The sequence below is a fragment of the Biomphalaria glabrata genome, chromosome 8 (genome assembly GCF_947242115.1).
Source record: "Biomphalaria glabrata chromosome 8, xgBioGlab47.1, whole genome shotgun sequence".
Lineage (NCBI taxonomy): Eukaryota > Metazoa > Mollusca > Gastropoda > Planorbidae > Biomphalaria > Biomphalaria glabrata.
The window spans coordinates 7,721,293-7,741,715 of record NC_074718.1 but is presented as its reverse complement, the minus strand read 5'-3'; the positions used below and the strand labels follow the sequence as shown (position 1 = coordinate 7,741,715).

At 37.5% G+C, this 20,423-nt stretch overlaps 1 protein-coding gene across 1 annotated transcript; it reads right to left on the bottom strand.

The window, feature by feature from the left end:
* Positions 1-888: 888 nt before the first annotated feature.
* On the bottom strand, positions 889-17,453 carry LOC106062164 (uncharacterized). Its single transcript, XM_056039278.1, has 9 exons — positions 17,239-17,453; positions 15,237-15,340; positions 12,787-12,915; positions 10,605-10,769; positions 9,358-9,479; positions 7,593-7,698; positions 6,875-6,904; positions 3,764-3,996; positions 889-1,305 (listed from the first exon to the last, which is right to left on the bottom strand). Exons 1-8 carry the CDS (start codon positions 17,277-17,279, stop codon positions 3,782-3,784), a joined length of 912 nt encoding a protein of 303 aa, XP_055895253.1. The 5' UTR covers positions 17,280-17,453; the 3' UTR covers positions 889-1,305; positions 3,764-3,781.
* Positions 17,454-20,423: the final 2,970 nt, after the last annotated feature.

The following is a 20,423-nucleotide window of genomic DNA, read 5'->3' as shown; positions in this document are numbered from 1 at the left end:
TCAATCTAATTCTACTCTAGGTATTGATGACTGTCAGGGTGAATGTGAAGGATTTTAATTATATCAGTGCGATTATCAATTCTCTTGTTATATCTGTATTAAATCGTGTGTGTTTGTGTGTATGAAGAAACTTACACAATTTGCAAATGTTAAGACGGCAGCTAATGATCATGAGTAGTTCAATTTTATAACGACTAGATCTACAAGTAGTCCTCGGTTGTACAGCGAAAAATAAAGTCTTAAAATTGTCACAGTGGCTATAATCATATAATGGCTTATCCAAAAGGTAAATTTGTGTGTGCCTTATGGTAAGTGGGAGGTATGTAACATGGTTTGTGAAAATGGGTTGTAAAGATTGTTTGTGAAAATGGGTTGTGAAGATTGTTTGGTGAGATGGGTTGTGAAAATTCTTTGTGAAGATTGTTTATGAAGATTGTTTGTTAAGATTGTTTGTGAAGCTGGTTTGTAAAGATGGGTTGAGAAGATGGGCTGTGAAGATTGTTTGTGAAGATTGTTTGTGAAGATTGGTTGTAAAGATTGTTTGTAAAGATGGGTTGAGAAGATGAGCTGTGAAGATTGCTTGTGAAGGTGGGTTGTGAAGATCGGTTGTAAAGATTTTTTGTGAAGGTTGTTGATGAAGATGGGCTGTGACAAGTGATGGTTTAGTATTAAAATCTCACCTAAAATAAAAAAAATCAAGGCAAAAAATCAGTCGCTTAATTCCGACTCTCCCCCCCCCCCCCTTTTCATTTCTGGGAGGGTGGGGTTGAACCCCAAACACCACTCTGGCTACGCCCATGAAGTAAACTATTTGGGAATGGCAGAGTCTTTTCTCTAAAACAAGAAAAATCAAAATAGGAGTGAAAAAAAAGGAAAAAGTCATTGACAAGAAAAGAATAGACCTTTGTATTTGTGATAGAAATAACAATCATATCACTTGTAACACTTGGTATAACAACTTCAGATTTCTTTCTACGATTTCTTTTCAACTGAATGTACATAGTTCATGCCATTTTCTTCTCATTCAATGGCTTTTATAAGGTGCTTTTAATTTCATAAGCGGTGGACTTTCTTGGCACTTAGAACCACTGAAGCTCTATGCAAAATAACATTGGTAATTGAACTTGAGTCTGCTTATGTTTAGAATGACGTAACTATCCTTGTCGTTACGTCACATGGCCTTGATATCCTAACTTTTCCCACAAATATATGTCCAACTTTTGAGTAAGTGTTTCTCACCATCTTTGATTGTTCTCTTTAGGTTCTACAGAATATTAATTAGGATTTGTTGTTGTCTGTCGTCTCCTGTGTGGATGAGAATAATAATTTAAACAATGTGCACATAATAATCTAAATTGTAAGAAAAACAAAAGCGATAAGCACCAAATGCATCGTCAATATTCTAGATAAATAAGGCTAACACCTTCAGAAAGGAACAACCAAAATATAAAAACGGGGATGAACTCTGTCGTTAAAACTATATCTACCAATAATGTACAGGTTATTGCCCTTATTAGATATAAACACAATAATTAATTATCAATAATTAAATTAATTGACTAATTGAGTATTTTTTTATTTATTTTTTTTGACTTGTGATTTGTTAGGTACAAAAAAAAAAGTGTTTAAAGTGTCAACTTGATCGAAGAATGCATGAGAGAGAAATTGCGTTAACAGTTATTTAAGGTTATTAAGCCCAACAAATTTAGCCATATCTAAAAAACATTCTTATCAGCACGAGAGAGTTGGTGATGGTCACTAGATATTGGTGCACCGAGTTCTTATAGCATTTCCTTTACAGAATTCATTCCGTATGACGTAAAAGAAAAGAAAAAACTTTCCACGCGGCCAAGACAAACTAAAAAATGTCTTTATCAGCACGAGACAGTTGACGAGGATAACAAGACATGGGTGCACGGAGTTCTTTTACAGTGTTGAGGCCTTCTATAACGAATGTGCGACTTGAATAGAGGTAGAGAAAAAAGATGTTACAATCTCGTTCTTCATTTTTGCACTCTCTTTCTAAACAATGTCACGTGACGTGGGGGGGGGGGTCATAAGTTTATTTTTAGTTTGCATTTATGCAGTGTAAGGTCATGGCACTAGACATCGGTGCACGGAGTTCATATAGATATATACTAGCCTGACATTACCCGACGTGAATAAATGTTACTTAAAGAGAGATGTGGATATTTATTTAAATAGTCCCTTTATTACATTCTAACACATTTTTTCTCCACTTCCAATTCTAGGATCAAGTTAAAATTGTGCATAAATATTCATAGTCGATAACAATATACGAATCAATCCAAAAATAAACCTATTAGTTCATCATTTAGTACTAATTAATTAATTTCGTTTTATATAAGAGAAAGGGTGATAAATCCCGTAATTTTAAGATAAACAGCAGTATAGTTCCTTCGCTTAAATTAGCTTAGTTTTTTTTTTAAAGTGTTCTTTTTTCTATTGCTTATTAGCGGCCCCCGAAAGGGGAAAAGACGCTATTAGTTTTTGTGTGAAATGTCTGTCCGTCTGTCCGTCCGTCCAGTTTAGATCTCGTAAACTAGAAAAGATATTGAAAATTCGACATCACAATATTTTAGACCATTCAAAGTTCTGATGCAACGGCTACTTATTTTTTTCCTGAAAGCGAAAATACTAATTTTTAAAATCAGTTATGCACGCAGTTTTTTTAAAGAGAAAAAGCTAATTAGTATGCATTTTAAGTTAGACCTAACTTAAAACGAATAGTAATCTTATAAATTTTATTTTCTTTTGCACATATTTGCGGAATTTTTTTTTTTTTTTTTTTTTTTTTTTTAAAGGATTCGAATAAGAGATAGAGCCTTTTCAAAACAATTAAATTATAAATTATTTATAAGAGACTTCAGTTCTTCAGTTAGGGAGAGGCGCGGTAGCTGAGTGGTAAAGTACTTGTCTTCAGAACCGAGGGTCCCGGGTTCGAATCCTGGTGAAGACTGGGATATTCAACTTCGGAATCCTTGGACGCCTCTGAGTCTACCCAGCTCTAATGGGTACCTGACATTAGTTGGGGAAAAGTAAAGGTCGTTGTGCTGGCTACATGACACCCTCGTTAACCGTAGGCCACAAAAACAGATGAACTTTACATCATCTGCCCTATAGACCACAAGGTCTGAAAGGGGAACTAGTTAGGCCAGGTTCACATCTAGCTTTGCATTCACTTGCCCCTATCCTTTGATCTGCTGCACCGTTGGGACACTAAACAAGATCTGTCAACCTTCTTTCTCCATTCTTATCTCTCATTTGTCTTTGATATAATTTCATTTGGATGTTCTTTCTGAAAATATTGAAGCCTGCCTGGGAGGACCACATAGGGGGACGATTTTAAGTTTGTGTTTCCACACAAACTGTCTTTGTAACCTTGTTTCTGTATTGTGTTTGTTTTTAGCATATTATAACGATGTGGACATCCGACTGTTTACACATTCACTGGATTAAATGTTATGATTCGTTTTTCCAAGACTCTCATACTCATCTTGTTTCGGTTTTGAGAATTGGGTACGTTTTTCTAGTTTAAATACAACTAGAATAGCATCCAGTTGCTCATCTTAAAAGAGGGAATGAAACAACGCTTCTCACTATGGGGCGTGTACCTTAGAGACCAACACTTCTATACAAAATACCAAAATGGCTCGCTATAAAAGGATTTTAAAAACATTTACCCGTTATCGATAATACAATCCCAAACTTACTCGCTATAAAACGATTTAAAAACATGTACCTGTTATCGATAATTCCCTCAGCCGTTCAAATCCGTGCTGGAAATCATCACCGAGTCTCTCATATTATAATCATCATCCTCGCCGTCTTCATCATCAGAGGTGTCTTCGTCTGGCTCCGCTTTCCGGCCCTTTCTGTACATATACATGGCGAGGAAGGAGTTCAGCACCAGGGCGGTGATTACTAAATACGTGATAGACACCGTCGTTGTGAGCTCTTCAGCACTCCCTAGTTCTTTTTGTTTGTTTTTTTTAATTTGGACGAGTAAAAAATGTCAACAAAAAAAAAAGTTAAATAAACAACTGTGACCTTGTGATAGACGTTATCGATAGTTTGAGTGTGTGTGTGTATAAGTCTAGTCAAGTCTAGTGTATGATGTCACTTTTGGGTAGGATTGATGCAGATGAGAGAACATTAGAGGAAGGAGAAGAAAAAAAAAGGGGAGCCACCGACATGCCATCTGTGCTTGGAATATGAATCGATAATATGTTGTTTAAATAATTTGATATTATGTACATTAATCTGAGTTTTCAAAATTTGCATTCAAATTGAAATTTGTTCTATAAAAGCAAGTTTATTTTGCTTGAGAAAACAATTTGTTAAGAATTTTTCAAATTTCTGTTTATACTATACAGCGCCGTAGCTAGGAATTTTCCATCATTTGGGGGCCCCCCTCAAGTGGGTGCCCGGGGGGGATTTTCAAATTCTCCCCCTACTTCCCCCACCCTATTTACGCCACTAATACTGTACATAAGTTATGCTATACAGATGTACAGCCAAGCTATAACATTCCTTGGAATCGAAGAGATTGTTTCTGCAGGGCACAATACCAGGGAAAAGAAGGAAAGCCACGCAGATGAAGAGATGGAAGGCAACACTAAGGAATGGACAGGCAGGTCCGGTCTTAGGCCACTGCAACCTACGCGGTCGCAGTGGAGCCCGCACTTTCATAGGCCCTGCGCGAGTTCTAGGTGTAAAATTATGAAATTAAACCATTTTAAACTTATTATTAAAGGGTTCCTGGAATTCTCCTGAAAATGAAAAATATACGAAAAAGACGTGAAAATCTTCTGAAAACAGATGCAAATCTCTTTAACAAATAGACAAAATTGTCACAACGGATTGTTATTCCTACTCGCGATTAAACACAAAAAAAAAAAGACATTGTCAGCTATCAATTTAATAAAAATCTAAAAATAAGGCGAATTTTAACCAAAACAAGAAGAAGTTCAAATGCTTAATTTTCTTTAATAGTCACTGGCTGTTTATAGTGCGGTCTTGCTGGTATGGACAGTATAGAGACTTCTCATGGTCCGACAACGAAAATCTAAATGGACCACCTGCGGACAATGGTTATGCTTGCCCTGCATGTGTCAAAATATGTAGGTCACAGCTGGGCTGCGCAGCCACGGGAAATATTGCATTCCCAACTAATCTTTGGTCTCGAAGACAAGCTTTATTATTATTATTAGTCACTGGCATACAAGTATAGATCTAAATCTATCTCGACCTCTTAAAAAAAGCGATATTTTGCCAGTCGATGGTAAATCTAAAAGGCAGATCTGAATGTTTATCGGCTTTTTGTTGGAAAACTACTATCTACTGTAGATGGCTCGTAAAGTTAATTTGACAGTGATTTAGTAATTAGTTAATTATGACTAAAATGTAACGAATGTATTTTCTAATTCAAAAATCTTAATTTTCACTTATTATCCTTATAGCAACCCAGAATGGGCCCCGCGCAATCTGTTTCGCATAGGCCCCGCAATCTGTAGGACCGGCGCTGTAGACATATATATATAAATATATTGTTATGACATGATTAGGAATTAGGTATTTGTTTCGGGAATAAGGGGAAAGTGTTACTTAGTGACAAATGACGTGATAGATCTTTAAAAAGTAAGAACGCTCTAGGAGACGCTAGATTCAAGACACTTTCTCATTTCCAGTAGGAATACGAAGAATTCTAAAGACGGCTAGTACTAGAGGACATCCGACGGTTCCCTCTTTGACTATTAAAAGTGTTTACTATTGTTCAACACCGAGTCGACTCCATTTATCGATTGCTGGCCTTTAGTAGGTGTTCATGTTCAGAGTTGAAGATAGTTTACTTCCTAGTCCAAACCTCCCGCAGGACGACGTGGGATGGGAGCGGGCAGGGTTTGAATCCTCGACCGTCGATAAATTCGAACGACAGTCCTGCGAGCAAACCGCACGACCAGGCAGATAAAGAGTTAACATTATTTGGGTACACATACATCTGTGAACAAGTATTTTTTTTTAAAATAAATCGTTAAATAGGTTTCAGAAATTGCTAACTCTTGTAACACCTCAATTTGGAGTGTGAAAAAAATGAAAAGTGAATGTATAATACAGTATAAATATGAATTAGAAGACATTATACAGTTAGCTAGTGTATTTTTCTAAGTTGTAAGTACACACATATATATATATATATATATATATATATATATATATATATATAAGTACACACATATATATATGCGGTCCCCCATTCCCAAAATTTTATTAATGCGGCCCTCGATGCAAAAAGGTTGCCCATCCCTGGTCTAGATCTATACTATCAACATAAAATCTTCTATACCTTATCTTAAATTTAACAATTCTAGTCTAGACTTTCATTGACCTCTAAGTCTAGACTTTCATTGACCTCTAAGTCTAGACTTTCATTGACCTCTAAGTCTAGACTTTCATTGACCTCTAAGTCTAGACTTTCATTGACCTCTAAGTCTAGACTTTCATTGACCTCTAAGTCTAGACTTTCATTGACCTCTAAGTCTAGACTTTCATTGACCTCTAAGTCTAGACTTTCATTGACCTTTAAGTATAGACTTTCATTGACCTCTAAGTCTAGAACTATATCACCAAACTAGACATTTACATAACGTGAGAGTATGTTTCTACATGAAAGTATTATTTTTTTTGAATGGTGTCAAAGGTGGCGTCAAGATAAAATATTTCTTTTTTTTTTCGGGGGTTACTTGTTTTGTTTTTTTCTGATAAATAAGAATTTAAAATATTGTTTTGTCAAACGCTTAACTTAGCAAAATAAATATAGACATTCGCAACCTAAAATGTATACTCTACTTACCCTTGAGAACATCTTCTAGTTCTGTATCCCCTGTAAATAAATAGATTACATATATATATATATATATATATATATATATATATATATATATATATATATATACACACACACAGAGAGAGAGAGAGAGAGAGAGAGAGAGAGAGAGAGAGAGAGAGAATTAAAATTCAATAAAGACGTAATATTAAAGGAACAACTTAACTTCAGCTATGTCGTTCCTTATTTAAGGCACGAAACAATTTTACTTATTCACCAATAAGTTCTACTTTATATAACCAGTCCTAAAACATATTTTTCTATAGTAGATTGCAATAATAATAATGCGAATGATTACATTTAATAATTGCAATAATAATAATGCGAATGATTACATTTAATAATTGCAATAATAATAATGCGAATGATTACATTTAATAATTGCAATAATAATAATGCGAATGATTACATTTAATAATTGCAATAATAATAATGCGAATGATTACATTTAATAATTGCTATAATAATAGTAATGCGAATGATCACATTTAATAATTGCAATAATAATAATGCGAATGATTACATTTAATAATTGCTATAATAATAGTAATGCGAATGATTACATTTAATAATTGCAATAATAATAATGCGAATGATTACATTTAATAATTGCAATAATAATAATGCGAATGATTAAATTTAATAAAATGGTCTCTTAACGTCACTAAAAAACAAACGCACTGACCTATGGCTTTTCCGAATATAGTCTGCATTTTAAATTCCGTCTCTGTGTCACTGCAAAGAAATGGGATGGCTGTCATGTTAATGGTGTCCTCTTGGATGGAGTACAGCTAGAAATGTAAACAGAAAAAAATAATTTGAGACTCATATTGACGTGTCAATCTGACGTCTCATTGTTACTGAGTAGAAGTCGGAAGTAGAGCGGATGTTTTTGGTTGTGTAGTCTGAGAGTTTCTGATGAAATCACGAGGTGGTCTGTCGTAATTTAAGTAAATCAAGGCTTGTATGAACGTTGGAGAGACGAAAGACATAATACAGAAAATGTGTTTTCATATAGGCGAGTCATATATTATTTTAATGATCATTTCTCTATTTCTACTTTCAAGTTGAACCTGTGTACATTTAAAAATAAAATTTATATTCTGTTTTGTTTTGACACTTTAAATTTCTTCCAATTAAAAACAAAATGTTATTAAGCCTACATGGTTTAGTTGTACTAGATGTTCGGAGCATGATTTTAGAGCTATGATCATATCACTTGTCTAGACCAGTTGGAAAGGGGGAGAAATATCGGTGTATCTGGGTGATCGCTTTTTAAATGTATAAAAAAAACAGGAACGACTTCGAACATGTAGGCTAAAGCCTTCTCTGGGTTCCCAAGCCAACGCTGTAACCATTCTGCTAGAGTCTATGAACATGGAAGATTGTAGAGTTATCTCTCTTGTTTCTATTTCATGTTTGTGTTCACTAAGCCTGAGACAGCAGCCTAATATAAAGGGGGACTAATTCATCTTATACCACAAATTAAGTCAAGTACTATTTCTTTTCCTATTTTGAGATACCAAACAATGTAATTTATTTCCAATAGTTAATTAACTAATTGATTATTTTCTAACTTGATTCTTGTGTAAAATTTCAGCTTGCTCCGAGATTGGGTGTCTGGGAAATAACGTGTGCAAACCTTTGGCCAGACAGACACACAGAAAGACAGACAGACAGATTGAGTTCATGTAAGCTTTGTAAAAAAAAATGCGTTTTTATGTGAAAGAGGAATTTAACAATTTAAAACTTTAAAAGTTTAGAATTTCAAAACTTGAAAACGTACATTTTCGAAGCATCTTTAGATTTATTTTCCTTTTGTTTTACAAGTTGTCAAAGCGCCAACATTTTTTGTAGTATCTCATCTCTGCCTTTGGTCCCTTCTGGGGCATAGGCCACCAACCCGCTTTCTCCAGGCATCTCGGTTCTGGGTGAGTCTCTCCAACTGTCCCCTTCCTTCCACCTGGAGGTCCATCCTCTCCCAGGTCCGTGACTTCTGTTGATTTGCTGTTTGGTGTTTCTGTAGCTAGTGGTTTTTCTACAGGCTAGAGTAGCTAGCCCTACGGCCAGCCCTCCTCCTTTCTCAGCAGAGCTTGGGACCGTCACATGACGGAAATAAATAAATAAAGCTTTTTGTTACCTTTCTTATAATGACCACCTCACCATCATTGGTGTAACTCATTTTTAGGATTCACATTTGGCTCCGGCAAAACAAAATTTGACTAGCTGACGGACAGCAAACAAAAACACAAACATTGTGAACACGTTTATAAACTTTGGGATAAGAGACGCACTACGTCATAGATGCTTCGAACGCGGGAAAGGAGTAAACATCCTGTTATACAGCCGGAACCAGAATCTCGTGGCGGCAAGGTTCATCACACAGCACGAGCACGCGATGCATCTGTGACGTAATGTGACAATGACGTCTAAAAAATTGCTTCACTTACTATGCAGACAAAGCGATAGGTGTACGGCCCTCTTGGCACATTGTCATTATACAGGAACACGAAGTTGGTACCATTGTCCTTACTCTCACCTGAGCTATGAACGCATATAACCTTTTTGGTCACTGAAATTTATAATAAAGATAGAAATAATTTGTTATGAAATGTGTAAATGTGTACCTGGCGTCTAATATAACATTTATCAGGGTTGATGGATTATGAGTTTATACATAAGCTAGATATAAACTAATATAACTTCGTTTATATTGATTGAAGCTACACCAGTTAGTTAGAATCAATTATGACCTTAAACCAGGGGTTCTCAACCTGTGGGTCGCGACCCCCTTGGGGGTCGATTGACGATTTGCCAAAGGTCGCCTAAGACCATCGAAAATATGGATTGTATTTGTTTACTCTTTTATTGCTGTATGTGAATGTCGGGGGGAGGGGGTCGCGGCAGAGTGGGGGGTTGTAAAAAGGGGTCGCCGAGAATAAAAGGTTGAGAACCGCTGCTAAACAATGTTGTAAATGACTACCCAGGTCTTGCGACAATTACACGTCTGCTGTCTTGCACGTTTTGGGGAGAGTACTGTTCAATCGGTGCTAAGTCGCTAATTAGTGCAAGGCTTATAACCTGTTAGTTTAGGGCATTTTCCGTATAAAATCAATCAATTACGACTAATTGAATTACTAACTGGTTAAATTTTGAATTCATGTGTTTTTGAATTCATGTGTTGTTACCGGCAATGAATAATTGTGCAAACTTTCTACTAGACCATGAGAAATAAAGACTAGAAGATTTTGACCAGACAGACAGATTGACAGATCAAGTTGATAAAAACTTCATAGAAATTAAAGGAACGGAAGACGAAGGGAGACAATTGAGACTGAACTACGTGTAAATATAGCATTATGTGTAGTAGATTTTGTCTGAGCTGAAAATGTAAATTATTACAAAGCTTATATCAACTCTGTCTGTCTGTCTGTCTGGTCAAACGTTTGTACACGTTAGTTCTCCCACTTCAAATCTCGGATGAAGATGAAATTTTGGACAATTATTTCTTTTACCTGACAACACAAGAATCAATTTAAAAGAATTAACCAATTAGTTAATTTAATTATTATATTATATAATTAACATATTAATTTTCTCTCTCTCTCTCTCTCTCTCTCTCTCTTTATGTCCAATTGGTCAAGTGACTTCCATTATTCGATATTTTTTAACTAATTCCGCCATCTTTGATATTTACCTGAAAAAAATGGCAAATCGTCTTTTCCCCCGGTGCAATCTGTAACAACCTCAAACAAATTGTCGTCCGCTCTAAACTTTAAAACAAATTTGCAGGAACCCATTTGATATTTGTAGCCTTTTAAGATCACTTTTGGACACGCCTCTGAGATTTTGTGCTGACTACCTACATTGAAGAAAACATCAGCACTGGTAATGTAGACACTCGTTTAAGTAAAAAAATTCCCTTTCAAACCTCGCCGTCTTGCGATCTATGGGGCAGATGATTTAAAGGCCATCTTTTTATGTGGCCAACGCTTAACCTGGGTGTCATATGGCTTGCCTTTTATTTTCCCGAACTAATGTCAGGCAGCCATTAAAGCTGGGTGGGCTTGTGTTATAGTCAGTATCTGGAAATTAAGGCACTGGAATTTTAGGCACCGGTAAATTGGTCACCGCAATCCAGGCACCCGGTAATTTACGAACTTGAAAATTTAGGCACTAAAGATCTTGACATTAAAAATCCCAGTCTTCACCAGTATTCCAACCCGCGATCCCTTGGTTTGGAAGCCACCGCGCCTCCATGAGACTTGTTTAGTACTTTTATATTGTGGTGGTAATCAGTTTGTTGTGTTGGCAAAGGTGGCAGAGACACGGAAGGTATATGGCACGGCCAATGTGGTACAAGGAAGTAAATGTAGGGATTCGTTTGGGTACTGGGTCTTCGCAACAAAGCTGCCCCAACGCTCTTAGGATTTATTCCTTCAGTAAAAAAAATCCTTTCAAGATAACAGCATCTTTTTCTTATTATTATGTAAACGATAACGCATTTTTCCATATGATTTAAAAATAGTTTTAATGTTACTAAAAAGGTGGCAAGAGGTTTTATTAAAGAAAATATATATTCAGATTGACGGAGAGCGACGACTAGAGTGATAGAAATTTAAATTGAATTATATTGAACATTTATGTAGTGTCATAGACTTATATATAATACTCTAGACTGGACATGGAGACTTTATAACACTACAAAAAATGTCGTGAAAAATGTTTTAGAAAGTTGGATCATTGTTTTTTAAAGTAGTTAAAAGAAGTAGAGGATATTTTTTTCAACCCTAACCTATGTAACATATAATTTAATTTTTAGATCTAGACCTAGTTAATGAACATCATAAAATAAGACTACTCTCGTCTCATAATTATTATTTTGCAATTTTTAGATACATAGTCCTCTTTATCAAAAGAATGAATGCAACACTAAATTGTAATTCTTTGTGTATTTTTGATAATCAATTACTAGATCTAGATCTAAAAAAATAAAATTATATGTTTTATAGGTTAGGGTTGAAAAAAAAAAAAACCACTAGACTTCTTTGAACTACTTGACAAAACAACGCCTTGATCCAACTTTCTACACAATGTTCACTATCGATCAGTCGCGGATAAGAATTTATTTCCGGTTTCCAGTCTAGATACAATATATAAGTCTATGTGTAGTGTGTATATCATTAGAGTGATTATTTTGTGTTTCTTTAATTAAAGAAAGATTTCAGTTTTGAGTTTATACTTTAAAGTAGTATCCCTGGCATCAGGATATTGTTGTATCCCTGGCATCAGGATATTGTTTGAAAAGTCTAACATGGTCTAGAGGAGGATTTCACACATGATTACAACATCAGAAGAGCATTGTTTGATCAACACAATCTCATCGTAACTTCAAGACATAGTTGTCATCTCTCTCTCACGTATCTTCTCCACATGCAACCTTTAATGTAACACTACTCATATTTTTAAAGCACATCATTGGCCTCCTTCAGTCGTAGAACGACTATGGTTCATCTCAGAGCACACTTCCTCATGTGGTTGTGGAGCCCTATTTTGGAGAGACACTCCCGTCCACAGATTGCGCAGGTTAAGGTGGCTTTTGCTTCGGTGGTAGAGGAGCTGGCCATTTTTCGGATTGTGCGTTTTTCTTCCTGGGCTGAGACCCATGTACTTTCACTGTCCATAGCTTTCTTGGTCAATGACTCTCTCCACCTGTTGCGGTCCAGAGCTATGTCTTCCCAATTGTCAGTATTGATGTTCACTGATGTGAGGTCACGTTTTATTACATCTATGTAACGGAGGTATTGGGCGTTAAAGCACAAATAGTATTGCAAAGCATGAACAGATATTATAACACCTACTGGTTAACATGTAAATACCTTGGCGTATTAATACATTGACGTGGACAGGCAGGTAGGCGCCATTCACCATGCACAAAGCTTCCGCTGATTTTATTATTGGTTTGGCGAACATAAGTTTTGCGTAGACTTTCAGTATTGGATCGATGTCTAATAATAATAAAAAAAACAATTTAGTTTATTGTCTATAAAATAACCAAATACATGTTTCTAGTTAAAATACCTTAATACCTATCATAAACCTAAACAGTGATCTCAACAGTAACCATGCTTTACTACAGTATAGTACAGGGATTCTCAACCTGTTGGTCGCGAACCCTTCTGGGGTCGAATGACAAACCACCAGATGTCGCCTAAGACTACAGGGAATTTGGATTTTGTCTATTCATTATTGAAAGTTACTTTTGTTGTTCTTTTTTTTTTGTGTGTCTATGCTAATGTGCTGTAACATCCTGTAACAAGCCTATTTGAACGGTACTTGGTATTCTAAATATTTCCTATACCGTTCTGTTTGAGATTGCGTTGTGCCATCTACCGTTTCCAAGAACAAATCTTTGAGAAACAAGGTTTCAAGCATGTTAGTTATTAAGTCAAATTCAGAAGCAGACTTGATGCAGACTAGGACATTCATTGTGCTACTGAAATCCTGATCTGGAGGCAACTAAACAAGCTCAACACTTCGCGCTATCATAGGCGTGCTTGTAAATTCTGTCGATACACTATTTCTGTAACAATGTAGTTTCTTGTTGTGTATTTCATCCTTTGCCATATTTTTCAAATTGTCACTTAAGTATGCAACATGGGAATATGCTATAGAAATAGTACTGTCCAGTCTTACTTAAATTATGAGCACACTTTAATTTATCTTTAAATGAAAAAAAAATTACAATTGGCGGTCAACGCCTAGTAGGCCTATGAAATTATATTACGGGGTCGCGTTACTAAAAGGTTGAGGACTGCTGGTATAGAAGATACCTCATCACGCGGGTCCGGAAGATTAGGGCTTTGGTATTGTTAGCAAGATGTTCCCACCTAATTTCTGCAGCCGTGGAATGGTGCCCATTGCCTTCGCTATTCTGTTGTGGATGTTTTTATCTAGGGGCAAATCGTTGGAGATGATGTGGCCAAGGTAACAGAGTCAACAATTTCCAGTGGTTGCCCTTTAATGGTCTCAAGAAGTGCAGTGCTTTTGTTTGAAACCAGTATTCTGGTCTTGCTTTGGACACATTTTAAAGCTAAACTTCTGGCAGTGGCGTAGCTAGGGTGGGGGGAGAATTTGAAAATCTCCCCGGACCCCACTTGAGTGGGGCCCCCAAAAGAGTGTTTTTTACATTAAATATTAAGTAAAATGCAGGGCCCCCAAAGTGGTCAAGACCTCCCCGGGGTCCCCAAATGATGGGAAATTTATAGCTACGCCCCTGACTTCTGGCAAGCAGCTCAGCTGATAGTCTGTCAAGTAGGGTATGAATCTGAGTAGCACGCGTATGGATGTATAGAAGGATAAAGAGAAGAGTTAAGTGTTAACTTCAAAATGCTTTCATCCTGGACATGAAACAACGCTGAGAAGTTAGGCCTGTGTTAAGAGCACTGGACTGTCGTTGTTGGTACCTGGTTCGAACCTCGCCCGCGCCATCCCATGCCATTCTGTCTGAGGTTTAGGATCAAATCTTAAGGAACATTGGAACATTGAAACATCGCAACATTGAAACATTGGAACTTCGGAACATTTGAACATCGGAACATTAGAACAACGGAACATTGGAACATTCAAAATGTGTAACAGAAAGAAGCAATGTTTTATTAACTGTACGTTGTTTGGTCGCCATAGGAACGGATTGACTTTTAGTGCTAGGCTGCCAATACTTGCAGACTGTTAATGTTTATCAATCATTTACATACTGTCAATGTTTAACTCTTTCTCTCAGTAATTATTTTCCACTTTCCAATGGAATTATTCACTTGGCTCATTTTTATTTCACTACTTGTTGTGATTAAACTTCAAGACTTTTTTTTTTCTTTTGAATCAAAAAATGTTTTAGAATTAACGAAGATTGCATGATCTTATTACACAATGCGAATTTAAGTTTATAAAAAACAAAAATTTACATAATTTAATGGCGTGAAATCGACGTTGGTATCGTCAATTAGGAAAGAGTGAACATCACGCTCGTCAAGCTCATGCGTTGTTGCCAGGCCAATAGTTATAGAAGGCCTGAACACTGACCTGAGACATCGATACATGTGGTCAGGTTAGACCAATAGCTCCTAGCCACGTCACAGTACTGACATAACGTCGCAGGTCAGTGTTGAGGCCTTCTACAACCATTGGTCTGGGCTGTTGCCTTCTTTAAAAAATTTAGTACATTATTTAGATTTTATTTAACTCTTTTTCTCCTAACTAACAATACCAACGTTGATTCCACCAGAATGTGGTAAATAATTACGGAGAGAAAGAGTTAATATGCCCCTACCTCTTTGGTTAAAGATGAACACGAGTTTATTAGGCGATATGTGCGAGAAGTAAAAACACGAGTAGATGGCATAGGGAACTAGGTCAACAACTGTATGCTCTGTTCTGGTGGGAATAGAACAAAAAAAACAACAACCTGTCTATTCTGAGGTGAGCATGCATATAAAAAAACAAGTAAGTATCAAGAACATTTGTACTTAAATGCACTGCAATCAGCTTGCAAATTATTCTTGGGTTATATATATAAAAAAAAATAGATGGATCTCAAAAACTGCTCTAAAGATATTCCTACTAAAAAGTTTATTAATATTTTTGGGGAAAAAAAATTGGCGATATAGAGAAGACACGGGTCTGGGAATTATAATTTTTTAGAAATATAATAATGAATATCTTAAAATTGAATTTGGTTTGCGTCTTCATAATTTAACGCTAATCAGTCAGTGGATGTTTCTGCATGCTTTTAGTACTAATTCTCAATGCAACTGTCTTTAAAAAAAAGTTTAGATCTATATCACACATTTTTTTTTTAAATTTATTTATTATTTTTTGGGTGGAGTTAGGGAATTAAGGACAAGCTTTAAAAAATGGTTTTTTATTATTCATTATATATTAAGTCGAAAGCAATTGGTTTGGCAAAAAGTCATAAACTTCATATATAGTCACTTCATCTCACTGTTTTTCTTGTGTTTTGATTAATTAAAATAGCCTAAGTCCTATGAAAACTTGATCCAATAATGAAATAACGTGTACAAGATTCCCCCCCTCCCCCCAAAAAAAAATAATGAACGGAGTTGGTATAAGATTTGTAAATAGCCAACTTTATATGTAATGTTTGCGTGAAAGGTTGGTTTTAAAGTACATATTTCCTGTCGTTCTAAAATTGTTTGAGTGCTGTATCATAAGTACGCGAAGTGGACGACTTCTTTTAATCAAGACTAGAACCGAATCTTTATTATATTCTGACCATTTTATTCTTTCCTTTAATGTACCCTAGAATATGTTCTTCCTTGAGTTAGTAAAATAACTGTAGACACCCCACTCTTGCCAGCAGGGGGGTCTGGGGAGCGCTGTGAGGAACCCCCCCCCCCCCAACTAGCGCGGTTCGGTGCGAACCCCCCGCCGCCAAGCACTATTTTCGGTATTTCAAACAGAAAATTGCATAGTTTGAGGTATTTACACTCCATTATCCTGCTATTCAAAACTTTTAGTTCAAAAACCTAATCTGCTATTCTTAGCCACTTAGAAAATTGGTAGAGATTTGTAACCTCTTTTGGCTACGCTCTTGGAATTGGGTGACTTTGAATTTGATTTTACATCGAAAAGAGAAGTTTTATCATCAAAACCATCTGTTTTAGGGAGATTTTAAATTCAAAACCATGTGGAAGGGTTTTAAACTTAAGCCCTCTGGAGGAGGTGGGCTTAAACTTAAAACCCCTTTTGGCTACGCTCATGACATTTGGTGACTGTAGTTTGCTCTTTTTATATTGAAGTGGTGTTTTTTATCTTTAAACCCCTCTGGATGTTGGGTTTTAAACTCATGACCCTTCGGGTAGGACTCATACTGGTAGCCCTCTAGAGGGAATTTTAAACATAAACTACTCTCATAGAATGTGGTGAGTGTTTTATGCATAAGTGTCCTAAGTCTTGTAATAAAAAAATTCGAATGGGGTTTGAAACTCAAAATTTCCCTTGGCTATGCTCTTGGAATATGGGGATTGTCATTAGCATTATTTTTTGTTTTATAGAAGAAGGGGGTTTTAACCACAAAGCCCCCCTTAATGGTTTTTTTTAACTCCCTTTAACTGCTCTGCGGCAAGTGACGGTTTAATATTAAAATGTCACCTAAAATAAACAAAATCAAAGGAAAAAATCTGTCTCAAAACTCCACCCCCTCCCCTACGAGGGGATTTCCTTTAGGGGGGGGGGGAGTTGAATCCTAAAGACGTGAAAGGTGACAATATTGATGCATAAAGATGAATTTAAAGTATATACAATTGTGTTACCTCAGAAGGAAATTATAATCTGACTGGTAGATGCATCTCATCGCTCGACTTTTATCTAGATTTGAACACGGCTCCGTGGAATTGCAGTCCTCTTCGACTATTCTATTTGCAATGAATACGTCATTCTTGATAGAAACACTTGAATGTCGGTTTCCGTACCATAAGCCGTTCAGTTCCGACGGCAGCTCGCAAGACGGTTCTGAAGTAGATCAGTATTGAAGCAATCATAAACACAATCTATTCGTAGGGTAGTTGTAACAAATAGTTTGGAACCGTAACCTAATTTAATTCTCAATACAGCTAGTGTTGGACAAATTACGTTCCGCGTGCCAAATCCAGCCCGCCAATATGAATAAAAAAACAACAGCAACATAAAGATTAATAATACCAGGTGAAGTATTTTAGTAGTAGGTAGTTAAAAGCATTAACAGAATCTCGTTACATAATCTGCACTACAGAATGCCTGAGGTCCTAGTCTAAAAAAAAATTACATATATTTTAAAACAAATATACGATAAAGTTATGTGCTAATTAACTTGGTCCTCTTATCCCAGTTTGTTAATAATGTGTGTGCACTAAGTAAACTTATTGGTTGAGCTCCAAGAGATTTTTTTAAAGTTTATGAATGGTAGAAGATAGATAGGCTAGTAAGGGTAGATAGATAGATAGATATGTAGTGGGGAGGACATAATATACGGGTCGGCTCAACTTGACCAAGCACCGGTCAGCAAAGGGTCAAGTTGACCTCTGCCCCGGTAGCTGAGATTTGAATTCCTTTTCCTGCTGGCATCCTCGATTGAAACTTGCTGCTACGCACCTACTCCAATACCACCTTGTCTGATCCTGCTGTGTTTGTCCTAAGTTCATTGTTTTGACCAAGGCTGCAGGTTTTTTGTGTACATTAAACTTATAATAAGCCTCCTGACTTGCTTCGTCATTTTGGTTGTTATAATTCTGTGTCGAACCCACCACAGAATCTTTTGGTGTCAGAAGTGGGATCCGAAGAAAGAGTCTACCAGACCTCCCTTTCAGACGATAAGTGGAGCCTTCGGAACCTTGCAATCAAGTCAGAAGCTGAACAAGTACTTTTTTTATTATATTGTACCATTTGAGATATTCCGGTTGTTGTTTTTTTCTTTCAGGGTAGTTTAGGTAGTTATTATTTAAAGTATATAATTGTATTAAGTTAGAGTATAATTGTATTAAACAAAAACCTGCAGCCAATGGAGAACAGGACAAAACACAATGCAGTGGATTGGGGTGAGGTCGGTCCTTTGGGCAGCGAAGGAGAGCCAGAAGGAGGAGCAGGAGTGGACCAAACTGAAGTCGCTGCCCTCCGGGCTCAGTTAGAGGCCCTGAAACTGGCCTGCCAACGGCCTCTCATAATCTCGGAACAGACAAAGCGGGTGCGGCAGTTCAGTGGTAGGGGCACTGCCGATGAGCCAACGGCTGAGGACTTTGCAAGGGAAATAAGAGAGGCATGGGAGCTCAGGCCTTATTCTGCACAGGAAAAGGTGGCAGTCATTATGAGCAATGTCAGCGGCCCCGCCAGGAAGGAGCTCAATTTGCAGACCTCAAAGACAAAGAGTGACCCAGAAGCCTTGTTGGAAACCCTCCTTGAGGCGTTTGCCCATACTATGCCAGTGCGAGAAGCTGAGGTGGTCTTCCTGAGATCACGTCAACAGATAGCAGAGTCCCTTCGAGACTTCTCACACCGGCTCTTCTGCGAACACTCGGTGGCGGTAAGCCAACAAAGGCGGGAGAGAGTTGAGTGCTTCAGCGAGGCAAGGTTGAGGGATCAATTCGTCCACGGGCTGAACGACTCTGCACTACGTAGGGAACTGCTGAGACTGGTGGAGGAGGAACCAGCAATAACATTCATTGCAGTTAGAAACCAGGCCCTCAAATGGGAAAGCCAGGACCGAGGAAACTCCCAACTACAAAACCAGTGGTGTGAACTGGTAAGTTCCCAATTGAACAGGTTTGGGGAGTTATTGGAGGCTTTACAGCACACTCCACAAGCAAATGGGCAGAGCAGCCCATACCCCGACCAGCCTCTCCCTCAAACACAGACAAGTCACCAAGTTCAGTGGGCAGTTAACCGCCCCACAGCACCTGCAGGACTGATTTGGGCGCAAACAAGTAGGGGATTCTTCCCATATGCTGAGGATGGAGCACCAGTCTGCATCAACTGCTGGAAGTCTGGACATGTGGCGAATCAATGTCTGGAATTGTCACAACCTGAAACTCTGATTCACTCAAGTGCTATTGGTTGTTCTGTCAATGGTCTATTGCCCCCTGTTTCAGAAAATCCACCCACAATACCTAAAAGGCAGAAGTTAGGAAAATGGTGTAATTTTCACAACAGCCGCTCACACAATTTGTATGAATGCAGATCACAGCCAATCCACACAATTGCTGCCCTTTTTCCTGGATACACAAACAACCCATCTTCATCTGGACGTAATCCGCAAGTTGAAGAGGAAGTGCTAATCAATGGACGTAGGGCTAAATGTCTATTAGACTCTGGCTGCTCTTTTGATGCTATTGTCAGTAGATCTTTTGTAAGACCTGAAGACATTATGGATGTATCAGTGACCCTTCAATCTCTTGACTTAGACATCCCACCCAAAACAGTACCTCTTGCTAAAGTGCATGTCAAGTCCCGTTTTGTGCATAGTACTATTACAGCTGCTGTTTTAGAATCCTCATTGTATGACATTGTACTTGGATCAAGATTTATAAAGCTGGAAATTCCCCAAAACTCCACTATTAAGTTGCCTTCAGTGCATCTAACCGCATCCTCTCGACAAGGAGTAAGAGACACCCAAGACGTTTTTAAATCCAAGCACACTATAAGAGATATGACGCCATCACACCTGCCTATTAATGTTAGCTCTCAATGTAGAGAGGCCCTGCAGGTTGCGAGAGAAACAGTCAAGTCTCACCCCTCCGAATTAGTTAGCAGGAGCAAACTTGCCATTTCACCTCAAGTCAACCAAGTAGGACAACGGGCCAATAAACAGGCTAGGCGCATTCACACCCGTGGTGCAAGTCACCTTACCCAACCAGGCTCTACATCCAGAGACGGAAAGTTTGAGGCTTGTCAGTCATGCAAGTCCCGGATTGATAAGTTCCGCAGACCATATTCATTCAGGAGAAACAAACAGTGCCACCAGCAACAG

Excerpts from the sequence above, each read along its gene's own strand:
- LOC106062164 (XM_056039278.1), bottom strand. The coding sequence starts at position 17,279 with ATGAGATGCATCTACCAGTCAGATTATAATTTCCTTCTGAG. Across the intron at positions 15,341-17,238 it reads GATTATAATTTCCTTCTGAG|AACAGAGCATACAGTTGTTG; the intron begins GTAACACAATTG and ends TATTCCCACCAG. Across the intron at positions 9,480-10,604 it reads CGATTTGCCATTTTTTTCAG|TGACCAAAAAGGTTATATGC; the intron begins GTAAATATCAAA and ends TATAAATTTCAG.